This window comes from Rhodnius prolixus, unplaced genomic scaffold (assembly GCF_049639745.1).
Source record: "Rhodnius prolixus isolate KJV_2025 unplaced genomic scaffold, Rpr scaffold_12, whole genome shotgun sequence".
Taxonomy (NCBI): Eukaryota; Metazoa; Arthropoda; class Insecta; order Hemiptera; family Reduviidae; genus Rhodnius; species Rhodnius prolixus.
The window spans coordinates 1,860,230-1,874,374 of record NW_027411635.1 but is presented as its reverse complement, the minus strand read 5'-3'; the positions used below and the strand labels follow the sequence as shown (position 1 = coordinate 1,874,374).

Here is a 14,145-nt window from a genome sequence, read left to right as displayed (position 1 = left end):
ATTTATAGTGTGAATGAGTTAACTTTATGTGTATAGCTTTAACAATGGAGTTCCGTAAGTGGTTGTGTATAAAGTTGGCATGGCACATGCACTGCCACAGGGCGGCGGTAAAGGCATAATAACCACTTTAAGGCAATTAATAAGGTTCATTGCCTTAAAAAAAAAAAAAAAAAAAAAAAATAGCGCAACAAGTGAGAGGCCGTTTCCTCCTCTTCCTGACATAATCTGTATAACGGTTCCGAGATAAGCCCTACCGTGTACAGATGCTTCCTGAACCTAGGAAGTAAAGTAATCGCCTATTATTTCAGGCGGGGCTTAGCGTCCAACTAGGTCCAATTAGGTGTCGTGGATGGGACGAATAAAAAGTAGTCATAAGCAGGATTCGAACTGGGGATCATCCATTTACAAAGCCATGCTCTTGACCACTAGACCAACGCCCGCTCCTTCCTGAACCTATCATGCCCCGTGAATAGGCCTGTGATCATAGTAATCTGATTACTACCCAAACACAGAGTCCTCTTTGCCTCTTTACATAACCAAAGCATCATAGTCTTGTTTGACCCCAGGACATATCACCCAGTTCTTTTCATGTTCTCTCTAGATTCAATCTCTGGATTGGACGAACTGCACCCTTGGTGATTCCCAGGACAGGTTCCGGGTCAATAAATGGTGTGTTATCTCCACTCCTGGCCAGTTGATCGGCTGTTTCATTCCCCTTAATCCCCATATGATCTGGCACCCAATCCAGCCGAACTTTATTGTACCGAGCCAATTGTTCGAGGGACGCTTTACACTCCAAAACCAGGAAAGTGGTAGTTTTGAAGGAAGTAAGGGCCTACAGTACAGCTTAGCTGTCCGAAAAGATGAATTTAGTCCTAATCAAAAGTTCTATGGAGCACAACTAAGACAGAAACTCGCATAAATGTCAAATTTTAGTTATTTCCTCTAGGTTTATCACAAGGAATCCGACAATAAGGTTTTAGACACATAGCAAAACAAAAAGTACTACAGAAATTTCTAAATTATTTGGCATTTTTCTCATAAATGGCTGGTGTAATGTATTATAAACTTTGTGTACACGCTACTCATTTAAGTTCAATCATTTTTCTTTGAAGCATTTTCCAAGGAAATCAATTTTTCAGAGGTTTCCAAAGAATTTTGGTTCTCCATTGGCGTGTTTCAATGTAATGTGCATCTAAGATCTGAATAATGTTGATTTTTTTGTTGGTTTTGTTCCTAAAATTTGTCTAAGCTCCTCCATAAGCGCAGTTCGCAGGGGTGAGCAACTTGATGGATGGGGATAGAGCTACGAAATATTCACCTACGATTCCTTCAGAATTTATTAAGTATTTTTTACGGTCATTTTTAATGGGAAAAGCGTATTAAAACTGTCCGGTAGGACAGTTGTATAAGGGTTGATCGTCAAAAAGTGCACGAAAAAGCGTAACGTTAAAAAACACCCAACTTTGACAATTTTTTTCTCTTTTTCTATAAAAGATAAAATTCCCAAATTTTCTTTAAATTATAGGGCAAACCCTCCTTTATAACTGTAATTTTTTTGCAACAACCCAGATCTAATAGGTTTCGAGAAAAAAGTTGCTGAAAATGAGCAAAAACGGCATTTTCAGAAAATGTTCTTGTTCTTCTTGTTACCTTTTTTGTAAACAACGTAGCGCCTAAACGCGTGAACCAATTTTCATGAATGAGGTGTCATTCAATTCAGAATTTTATGTAGATGGGCCTTTTGGGGGTCTCGACGCTGTACCTCGAATGGGAGAGGAGTTAGCCCCATGTATGTAATCAAAATTAATAACTTGTAACTCTGGAAATCTTAGTCCGATTGTGATGAAATTTGGCAGTAAGAAAGGGTTGGTTTGTGTAACTTTTGAAGTTTAATCAACCCTTATACTTAACTTTTAAAACTGTAAGTTTTTGTTAAGGAGATATCTATTAAATACAAAGTTATCATCCCAGTCATAAAATTCGCTTGCTTAATTGCGGTCAAGAATTTGTTTTTATTTGTAGTCTATTAGTTTTTAATTTTTGTTGTTCAAAATGAACTTATTTTAGCTGCGAAGTGAAAATTATTTTTCATTAATTATTATTGATTACTGTATTAATGCATGTATATTAAAACTGTCCGGTAGGACATTAAAACTGTCCGGTAGGACATTAAAACTGTCCGGTAGGACAGTTGTATAAGGGTTGATCGTCAAAAACTGCACGAAAAAGCGTAATGTTGAAAAACACCCAACTTTGACAATTTTTTTCTCTTTTTCTATAAAAGATAAAATTCCCAAATTTTCTTTAAATTATAGGGCAAACCCTCCTTTATAGCTGCAATTTTTTTGCAACAACCCAGATCTAATAGGTTTCGAGAAAAAAGTTGCCGAAAATGAGCAAAAACGGCTTTTTCAAAAATTGTTGTTGTTCTTGTTCTTCTTCTTCTTGTTGTTGTTGTTGTTGTTACCTTTTTTGTAAACTACGTAGCGCCTAAACGCGGGAACCGATTTTCATGAATGAGGTGTCATTCGATTCGGAATTTTATGTAGATGTGCCTTTTGGGGGTCTCGACGCTGTACATCGCATAGGAGAGGAGTTAGCCCCCTTTATGTAAGGCCCCCTCCAAAATTATTATTACTAATTATTCTGTAAATCTTAGCCCGATTTTGAAATAATTTGGTAGGATGATAGAGTTAGGGCTCCCCTACGTAACATTAAAGCGGCGATCAGCTCTTACACTTGTTAAGGGAAAGTATAGCAATCGTTTCAAATTATCGACACGAGAACCGATTGTCATGAATGAAGTGTCATTCGAATTGAAATTTTTTACAGATTTGCACTTTAAAAGTCTGAACGCTGTGCCTCATAAAGAGGGGAGTTTGCCCCACCCAAGTAAGGCCCTTTCTAAAACTATTATTACCAATATTTCTGTAACGCTTTGTCCGATTTTGATAAAATTTAGCACGAATAAGTGGTTAAAGCTCCTCTACGTTGCTGATGCTCTTGCACCTACTAAGAGGAAGTACTGCAATCGTTAAAATTATCAATGGGTGAACCTATTTACATTAATGAATAGTCGTTCGATTCAAAATCTTTGCCTTTTAGGGAGAAGTACTGTAATCGCAGTTTATTTTTCTTACTCCTCTTAAGAGGAAGTACTGAAATCGCAGTTTAATTTTGCTTTTTACGTACAAATACCTTCCTATTTTATTCAAAACGCTTTCTCAAAAAAATTGTTATTGAGGATGGCAACTATAATCATTCTTTAAAAAGATCTCTCCAATGGTAGTTACGGTTCCGACTTAACACCTTATCAGGTTATAATGATAGAATTGCTTATTCTAAATTTTAAAAAAATCTGTGAAGCAGATAAGTAACTTTGTAAAATAGACAAAAATGAAAATCTATCCAAAAGGTACAAAAATCTCTTTAACAAAAACTTACAGTTTAAAATGTTAAGTATAAGGGTTGATTAAACGCCAAAAGGTACACAAATCAGCTAGTACCCAACATTTCATTCATGCTTAGCTGATATAATTTAAGTAATTTTGCTGCATTAACTTTTTCTTCACATTTTTTTAGAATTTATTAGATGTCACAGACCCTTATGCTGGCCAGATCATAATATTATTTTGTTATAATTATGATAAAATGTATATTATATCTTCGTTTTTAAATAGGTACTTTATTTTAACTCCATTTCAAATTATTCTTCAAATTTCTCTTTAATATGCCCTTTATTCTTAGTAGTCACATATACATTCATGTTAAAGTAGAGAAAAACAAAGTTAGAGTCAGCTACTGTTTAAATTTGAATCACGGATTTAACAGAATATTTCAGTCTTGAATTCGTCTTACCGAAATATTCGTGAGCACAAATAACACACAGTTAATAACAAGTAGATTATTCAACAATAATTATTCATTTCTCAATTGTAATTTAATTTAGGCCCCCTAATTTTACTTATAGTAAAATACTGGAATAATTAGCTGTCCTAAAAATATGCATATCTTATTTATTATATATTACATATATTCAACATTGTGAGAAGAACAGCTACATTGAGAGTGTAATTGAAGAAAACTATATTATTTGCGATAAAGCCAGATAATTATTACCTATTATTATAAACGTTTGACTCCTACATAAAATAACAATTACTTTAATCGAAGAATGAACTTAAACCGACGATTTAAAAAAATAAATAAAATAAAATAAATAAATAAAATAAACAAAATCATTGATGTATGTTGATATAAGCATTTTTTAAAAAAAGGTTTTGAATTTTTTAGCCTCATAATTTTTTTTTATTTTTTATAACGTTTTTCTTTTTCACCTGTAATTAATAGTTTGATTATTATAAATAACTAGATATAACAGTCAATCTACAGTGCTACTTGAACAAATATTTTGTAGATGAAAAGGGCCAGCATAAGGGTCTGTGACATCTAATAATTTCTAAAAAAATGTGAAGAAAAAGTTAATGCAGCAAAATTACTTAAATTATATCAGCTAAGCATGAATGAAATGTTGGGTACTAGCTGATTTGTGTACCTTTTGGCGTTTAATCAACCCTTATACTTAACATTTTAAACTGTAAGTTTTTGTTAAAGAGATAAAGATTAGGGTTCAATGAAAAAGCGAAAATTTAATTCACGTTTTTATAGAATCTCAGTCTTTTATCACTCAATCTTTTGAGGGAAAAAAAGAGCAAATTAAAACCAAAATAGGGTACCTAGCCCTTCTTTAAGAAATCGGGATTGGACATTTTCATGTGATTTCCAAAAACAGTTTGTCTTGTATTTGGGCTATGGAAATCAAAGAAAAATCTGTTTAAATATGTTCACTTTTCAAGAAATGTCCGTTAGGAGCAGTTTTTCTGTAAATTAAAGCGCCATCACGATTAAGATAACAGCCATTCTATACACATCTTTACTTTATTTTTAATTTAATATAAATTATATATATATTTTTGTTCCAGAGAACAGAACTTTGAGGTGAATAAGCTGGTTACAAGGTTAAAAGGAGCCCATTTTTTGGATCATTTCGTAAAAAAGATTTTTCCGAAGCGTGCCAAACTGTCCTACATCAGGTAACAATTTGCGATTATTTAAAATTGGAAGCTTAAGCTGGTAACTGCCTACTGTCAGTATAATAATAAATATAATTCCTGCATAATATGAATAGGAAGTGTAGCAATATACGAGTTCTGTAAATTAAGTAATGAGACTGTTTTTTTTAAAAAATGTTTATTCAAAAAGAATTACAATTCTATACTGTCACCTTCAAAATAACTTCCTTCTGAAGCCACACAGCGCTGGAGACGTTTCTTCCACTCCTCATAGCAGTGCTCGAACTCCCGATACTGGAATAGCCTTCAGCTGGTCGGTTACAGCCGTTTGAATGTTTTCGACTATCCCAAAATGAGTTCCCTTGAGGTGATTTTTCAACTTCGGGAAGAGAAAAAAGTCACAAGGACTCAAGTCAGGCGAATAAGGAGGCTGAGGAGCCACAGGAATGTTTTTACTGGCCAAAAACTCGTTTATTGAAATTGCTGTGTGACAAGGAGCATTATCGTGATGCAACACCCAAATTGTTCTTGATGTTTGGTCCATACGAATGACCCTTTTTCGAAGTTTTTCAAGAACCTCTCGGTAAAAGTGTTGATATTGAAAAGTGTTCAACACTTTTACCGAGAGGTTCTTTTTGAATAAAATTTTTTTTAATAAATCAGTCTCATTACTTAATTTACAGACCTCGTACACCGCTCTAACGTACCATATTCAAATCAATGTACTTATCTGTAAGACTTGGATAATATTAAGAGAAGTAGCAACCTTAAGTTGACCTCAAAAGTGCCACATTCAATACAATATACAAATTTACCACATATGTATTTATGTATGTTTTATGGAAGATAACTTGGTTGATTTGAATTGTCACAATTGCAGTCAGAGTTGTACGTGAGTTGTCAAAGTCAAAGGTCATGTGCATATTATTCTGCTTTGAAAAGTTTTTTCGGTTAGTTTAAGAAAACGGTTTGTTTTTAAATTGTTTTCATCTGAGTGTTTTTAATAATTTTTTTTAGCGCTTGAAAAGTACAAATTAATATTTCGCTGGATAAAAAAATAATTTATAAGAAATTTATTTTTTAAGCAGTGTTAATTTGTGGAGGGGGATAGCTAGCAGGTATTAATGATGGGAATTCTTTACAACAAATGTGTAAAATTTTAAATTTAATTCTGTAATTCATGCCGAGCGATGAATTTCCAATATTTTCTTCCTTATCCTGAGTAGCTTGCTGTTCTTTAATCGGGTTGTCTTTGATAGTTTAGGTAGTACATTAACATATCTATTTCTTGTAACTATGAATATTAAGGGATAATAAAAATGAATTATAGCTAGAGAAAATCTTATAAGTATAATATCAGATTTTATTTTGTATTTTCAATGAACTAGGAATTAAATAAAATTATTTTACAGAAACATTGTTGCTCTTGAGAATTACATCAATTTGTCGAAAAGAAAAATGAAAACTGATACACCAACCAAAAATGATCTTAAAACCCGATCATATACGGCTTTGAAACGAATTTATCCCGAGGATAAATTTATAGCGTCAAAAGAAAAAAAGCATCAGCGTGAGAAGAAGCGCAAAGAAAAGAAGTTAGCCAAAGAACATGGTTTATCAAAAAAGTATAAGAAAGGCGAATCAATGTATGATGAATCTCAATATGTGGATGATAATTTGTTCGCAGAAAATGCAATCCAAAGACCACTTAGTACTTGCTATAAGAAGTTGATGGTCTACTCGCGCAAGAAGCGGGTGATATTTCCTTTGGTAAGTAGAACGTTAGTTTGAGATAAGTCAAGCTAGGATAAAAAGCATTTTTAGAATTGTTCTTGGGTATTTATTCTCCCATACTCTTCTTTTTTTTTTGGCGCATCAACAGCTGAGGTTATTAGCGCCCGGAGCTTTTTCCAGTGCACTGCCGGCCTCCGGACAGTGTTCTCTCTTTACAGACAACACTGTCCATCACCCGGCAGTGAGCTGTAAGAAGCTCCTAGGAAGAGAAAATCTAAGGGTCAGCAGCTGGATTTGAACTCGGGACCTCCGCGTGGGAGTCCAGTATGCTAACCGCATAGCTAATCCCTTCCCTCATACTCTTCTATTAAATCTCATTAAAGTAGCCTCTATTGGTTGATACAGTACTGGATATAAACGAGACCCGAACGTCGCGAGCAAAAATGTGTGTTGTCTTAAACTCCCTTAATTCACCAGGAGGAATGTCTGGGATACGATTGGCTACCTTCAGAAGTCTTCGGAAAGGCTAGGCGCGCATTGAGTTTAACATTTTTATTTGGATTATGCTCCATAATGTTTCCAGTCAGAAATCGCTGTTTATTGTTGTCAAGTGTATCGTATTTTCCTTACTGTCTTAGGGTTTAATTTTTGTTTTGTTTCAAATCAATGGTTTATGTTGAGCGTTACAGTCATGTGGGAAATGAAAATTGACTTTTATTGAATTAATGCGCTATTTTTAGTTGGTTTCAGCCCTCCTTTAAACCGCTAATTAAGTTTAACGTAGGGTCTTATTGCTTACATAACATTAAAGTAGAGCTGCTGTAATCAAATAATAATTTGCTAAAAATAGCGTTATAAAATTATTTGATTTTTATTTTGATTTGTTATATTGATTATTATTACTACAGCGTGTTACTATAAAAGGGCACTAGTGCTAACCGATTCTTTAAGTGCAATACAGGCTCTCCGGGACAAGTTCTCGACTGACCCAATGCTTAAGAAGATTTTTGAAATACTGCTGAAGTTTTCTGCACTGGGACTAAAGGTGGTCTTTGTGTGGGTGCCAGGCCACAAAGGCATTTCCGGCAACGAGTTGGCTGATAGAGCGGCCAAAAGTGCGGCCTCCGAAAATATAGATATGATTACTCCAGTGCGCCCTAATGATTTGAAAATATTAATGAAAGAAACCATGATAAGCAAATGGCAGAATCTATGGAACCTCACGAACGATAAATTGAAAGATGTGAAGCCTTCCGTACGAACTAGGCCAGTCGAGAACCACCCGCGGCGGAAGTCAGTCATACTAACGAGGCTTAAGATTGGCCACACGCGTCCACAAGCCATGGTTGTTTACTAGTTGGTGGAAGAAGACCTAGATTTTTTTTTTTTGTAGGGAGAGGCTAACTGTGATCCATATCCTTGAAGAGTGCCAGGCTCTGCAACCAGAAAGACATCGAGTAGGACTACCACGTGACTTGCGCACAGTTTTAAAAGAGGATTCTGTACTACTGAGGGGCTATTTGCTTTTTTAAAAAATATTAGCTTATTCCATAGAATTTAGGTTAGGATATCGGATTTTTGCTTAGGTTATGTTAGGTTAAACTTCATTTAAATGGGGAGTGGAATATCGAGTACCTCCCCATTAGAATGCGTGCAAGGAGTGTAAGATTGTGATTGTGTGTACGTATTTATTAGCATGAATGTATTTATAGGCGTGAGTGTACTTATTAGCATGAATGTATTTATGGGAGTGAGTGTATTTATAGTATGATGTCATTAGGTTGAATGTATTTATTATGTAGAATGAAGCAATTGGATGCGAGTTGTTTTGGTTTTTAGGTTTAGGTTTTACTCACTTAGGTTTTATATCTGGGGCGAAGGAAGTTTAATCAAAGTACGAGGGGGTACCCAAAAAAAACCAGAATTATTTTTTAAAAGCTATTTATTTACAAATTTTTTACAGAACAACCTTATCCCCTTCAAAATACTCTCCATTACAACTAATACATTTGTCCCACCGGTGCTTCCACTGTTCGAAACATTTTTTGTAGTCATCTTTAGAAATGGCTGACAGCTCCTTCTTCGTTTTTTTCTTGACCTCTTCAATGTTGTCAAATCGGTGACCTTTCATGCCCTTTTTCATGCGTGGAAATAAGAAAAATTCGCACGGAGCCAGGTCAGGCGAGTAAGGTGCGTGGGGCAGCGGAACCATGCCATTTTTAGCCAAAAACTGTGTAACAGAGATGGCTGTGTGTGCAGGTGCATTGTCGTGGTGGAAGCCAGTCTCCTGTTTGCCACAAATCGGGTCTTTTTTGGCGAACACTATTGCGCAATCTTTTCAAAACTTCCAAATACAAGGTTTGATTGACGGTCTGACCTGGGGGGACAAACTCTGAATGGACTACGCCTTTGGCATCAAAAAAGCAAATCAGCATTGTTTTGATGTTTGACTTGACTTGACGACATTTTTTTGGTCGGGGTGAAGATGACGTCTTCCATTGGCTCGACTGTTGCTTTGTTTCTGGGTCATAACCATAGCACCATGACTCATCACCAGTAATGACCTTTGACAGAAAGTCTGGATCAGATTTTTGCCGAGTAGAAAACAAAATTTCAGAGCTGCACGTTGTTCACTTAAACTTGCCATCATAAAAAACGAAAAAAGAACAAAACAGCGCTGGTAAAAACAATCACTGCAGATGAACAGAACAAGCCAGGCAGACAACACAGGCAGGACTGAACTGGCAAGGAATTGCGCTATACACGTCTAGCGGCAGAAATGCGTACTACATAAGCTCCATGCGCGGCAACGCAATTCCGGTTATTTTTGGGTACCCCCTCGTACTTCTTCCCTAATAATAGTGAATTAGATTAGATTAGATTAGGTGGATGGGTTAATTATTTATCTCGAGCGATTAGCCCTTCATTATGTGGTACACCCAGAACATACAAGAAACGAGAGGATGGTGCCAACATATCAGCAACTCTCTCTCCCCTCCGTCGACTGTAGTCGATGGTCAAATGGTTGGAGAGGGAAGTTGTACTCCAGTGTCCCTCGGCTCTATACTGCTTCCCCGGGAAGCAGTATAGGATGTAACGAGAGAGGAGGAGGTGCCATCCGAGCACGAGGTGATTTTAAGGGACGAGACGGCGCTAATGGCCACGCTGTCGATGCGCCGGAAAAAAAAAATAGCGTCTTGGTAATGGGAATTTCGTAAAAGCGGTTCTTTGGTGATTTTCTCGAACTCTGATTTCTATAAGCTTTGTAAATTAACTTTTATAGTTATCTCTTATAATTGCTCTTATAGTTAACTCTTATAATTTACTCTTACAGTTAACATAATTGCTCTCGCAATCAACTTTGTTCCTTATTTCTGAGATTGAAACGTTTTCCTAATTTCTGAGATGAAAGAAATCACTTAAGCCCACGTGCGAAATTCTTGAATGACTACCTTTTTGCTTTCATGTAACTCATTCAGATAAAGACATATTGTTATTTGCTTGAAATATTATGGAAATTAATTTTAAGGAGGAGTCGTGTAACATTTAGTGGAAATTTGAAATTGGAAAATAACTTTAGTTCTTTAGTTGGAGAAAGTAGTGAGAATATTCACACTTTTATTTTTCATTTATTACTATTAAATTAATCTAAAATTGAAATTTATCCTCTTACAGATTAACGTGTGTATCCCAAAACCAAGAAGAATGCTAAAAATATTGAAATATCGCAGTAAACTGAAATTAGCAACAATGAAAAAAATTAAGAAAAAACTTGAAAAGGCAAAGAGAAAAGAACGAAGAGACTATTATAAAAACATTGAGCCTGAAGAAAAAAATATGTATAAACAAATTATTAATAAAATTCTTCAAAAAATTATCAAATTTATCATTAAGAAAAGATATAAAACAGGAAAAGGTATGCTTTTATGGCGAAGACGACCACAGAAGCGGTTTATAATATTAAAATTAGGTAAACATTTGAAAGATATATTGAAGTCAGTATTTGTGAAGCGTAAGATGCCAAAAGAGAAGTCAGAGGATAAGAAAAGCTTGGAGTTTATTAAGGTAAAGCCAAAAATTGTATTGAGCCCGCTTCTATTTATTTATTTAGCACTTATACGGGCAAAATCCCATTTGCAATAAACAAAAAATCTTTTCTTTAACATACAAAATTATTAATAAGAGAATATAATACAGGGTGAACTAGTAAGTATTGTCCATAGGCCTACTGTGTGTAGTACATCTAAAGTGGACTTCAATGACGTATTGGCCAACTTTATATTTTTCACTGTTCTTGAGTGATGTCACTTTAATTTTTTTTTTTCTAAAATCATTACTTTTTTGCAATAAAAATGTTATTACTCAGAAAGTTTTAGTCCGAATTCGATTCTGATGACACGGTTAGAAAGACAGGATACATTTTCTAAAAAATGATACCATTTCGAAGCATAAGTTAATTTCCAAACAGCCTCAATCTTCCTCCGAATGCTGGAAAAATAAAAGTAATCGAAATTTTTAAGAAAACTCATTAGGCCCTTACGTGATCATTATCAGACCTGGGTGCTGGCACTTTTTTATAAAATTTTCCTTGTTTAATGGGCTTTCAAAAAGTATATCATGTTCCAGGATTCCTTTTATCTTCGTATGAGAAATTACGTTTGTTTTACAAGAAAACGTGTTCACGAGCACTCAACAGTGTTAGTTTATCAAGTTGTTTAATTCATTGAAAACTCTTTTAGATGGACCAGTAGCCAATTTTTAAAGTAGATGTCTTAAAATAAGGAAGTCAAAGGTTACTAATTGCACTAAAAAAAAAAGAAAAAGTTACTTCTGATCTCTCTGAAATATTTGAGAAAATGTTAGGAAATATTTTAAACAAGTACTATTTTTATAAACAAAAATTCATATGTACTTACTCCAAATTACTATTTCACACAACTAAACTGTTGAAAAAGAAAAAAATGTGAATAAACCTTAACCTTTTTTTTTTTTTGTAACCTTTGACTTTCTTATTAAGGAAGGGAAACCGTTGGCATCCTGACTCAAACACGGGCTCTCTGCGAGCGAATCCAAAGCATTAACCATTCAACTAATCCCTTATAATAATAATTATGAATGTTATTATTTAATTTAAGGCACATTATTATTATTAATATTGTTACAGCGCAAATTAAAACAAGAAAAGCAAAAATATAAGAATGAAAATGAGCTTATAATAAGTAAATGTGAGATGAAGGACAAAGAGAAAAGGAGGAGGCAAAAACGTAGAAAAAAGCATCATAAAAACAGAAGGAAGCGTAAACACCACAGAATACATAGAGGTAAAACAGAAGATAATTATAAAAAAGCCGAAAAAACTGAACATAAGTCAATAAGTGAGCACCATGACTTAGCAGGAAAACTTGAAGTTCAAATTAAGGTTAATAATACCGAAGAGATGCCTTTTTTACAAATAACAAACTATCAAAACAACAATGAAAAGCATATTAAATCTCATAAAAAATGTCCACAAAAACAAAAGCTTCAACTAACTACAGACTCCGATTTCCTACACACATCTTTAGCTAAAACATTAAAGAAATTTCTAATGAAACAATTTCAGCGAAAAAAACCAATAGCAAAAATATTTTCCAAAAATCAATTAGCATTAGCAAAGGCTGAGGCTAAATTCTCTCAAAACCCACGGGTAATATTGAAACCGATATTTGAGAATGAAATCCACAAAATTGCTATGGAGCAGTTGGATAATAAATTGAAGCCATCCAGATCGGATAATGTTGATTTAACCTATCCACTCATCAGGATGCCAAGTTTAAGACATTCAAAGGGAAAATTAGTAGGAAAGAAAATTACCACTTTGAAAAATGCTAAAGGTAAGTTATATTTGATTTCAAATCATTTGGTATGTTTACTTGAGTGTGGCAAAGTTGGGATCCTCAACAGAGTTAGTTTTCTGATGGATAATTGTTAAAGCAAAAAAATTAAACATTGGGGAATTACAGAATTATAGAAGTCATATAGATGAACTGAGAAAGATGTCTCGAGGAGTGAGGATCTTATTATCTCCCCTAGGACGCACCGGGCTTAAGTATTTTTGCTGAATAAAACGCTTGAGGCGGTTAGTCATCTACATAAAATAGGCAGGATATCTAGTCCTGATTGTCGAAGTTGAGTTGGTGATGGTGTACACCATTACAAAGTAGTTTGTACGATAACTTAAATACGATACTACGATAACTTAAATAGGGAAAATTTCAACAAGTTCAAATTTGATGTATCGATTGGTTACCAGCAAGGGACACGATAATAAACTTTTATTAAAAATAAACTAACTGGAAGAATTTTAATGTGACAATCAAATTTTCTTTTTTTTTGCGATTTTCTCATAAAATTGTAACATTGATTTTTTTAAACTTAGTATTCACTCTTAAAAGTTTAGTTTTGATTGGTCTATCAATTTTATTTAAAATATTTTTGCATGAGGATTTATTTTAGTGGTGTCTTGTGAAGAGATTATAACTTTTTTTAAAAAATTTATGAACGTGATAGGTCTGGTTAATGGAGGGCTTTGCAGTTTTTGTTTGACTGAGGAAGACAAAAAACCGGTTCCCACCATTGTCTTTAAACTGGAATTGCTTTAGAATGTTATACATAATATAAAATAATTTTAATTATTTAATTATTTTTACACATACTATTATTATTTGGAATTATGGTTTTGAGAAATTAATGTTCGTGTTATCTCGTTTTGCAGTTCGATCCAAATTGTTAGAAAGGAAGCGACAATTAGAATCGTTGCCACTTTGCGATTGCCAGACAGGATTTAAGATGCCGGTGATCAGCTTTGCTACAAAGGATTACGACAGATATTTCTCTTGCAATATCAAAAGGATTTTAAAAATGGTAATCACACTCTATCGTTTTGAGTTAAATATTCAATTTAAGGAATGTTTTAGCGGATAAGGGTCAAAATAAAAAGCAAACTGAAAAATAGATTCAACGTGTACTAAGCATAAGGAGCTTTTTTTTTTTAAAAAAAAAAAGTAAATAGCAGAGAACAGCATGGTTGTATCCGGAGGATACTGATCTGTCCTGAGCAGAAGCTTCACGGCTTGGCCTGAACAAAGGCAGCCTGTTACTCAGGTGGAGGAGGAGGGTCACGGTTTTCTAGATGTCCAGGAATAATATTATATATGAGAAGTAAATTGAAGCTCTCCCGAAAGTAGGGGCACGTTTGAACAGAATCTACATTTTCTGTTACAGAGTGCACAGAATCGTATTATTGAACCTTTTTATTTTCAGTTGGTACTTCACGTACATATCTATATTTTTTTAA

At 34.3% G+C, this 14,145-nt stretch overlaps 1 protein-coding gene across 5 annotated transcripts in view; it reads left to right on the top strand.

The window, feature by feature from the left end:
- LOC141461831 (uncharacterized) overlaps positions 1-14,145 on the top strand; it is a 93,450-nt gene that overhangs the window by 63,942 nt on the left and 15,363 nt on the right. For all 5 annotated transcript variants that reach the window (XM_074143203.1, XM_074143202.1, XM_074143204.1 and 2 more), the window contains 5 exons: positions 4,986-5,096; positions 6,488-6,845; positions 10,485-10,874; positions 11,974-12,682; positions 13,564-13,712. In XM_074143203.1, coding sequence (XP_073999304.1) covers positions 4,986-5,096; positions 6,488-6,845; positions 10,485-10,874; positions 11,974-12,682; positions 13,564-13,712 — 1,717 coding nt within the window. The remainder of the gene's footprint in view (positions 1-4,985; positions 5,097-6,487; positions 6,846-10,484; positions 10,875-11,973; positions 12,683-13,563; positions 13,713-14,145) is intronic.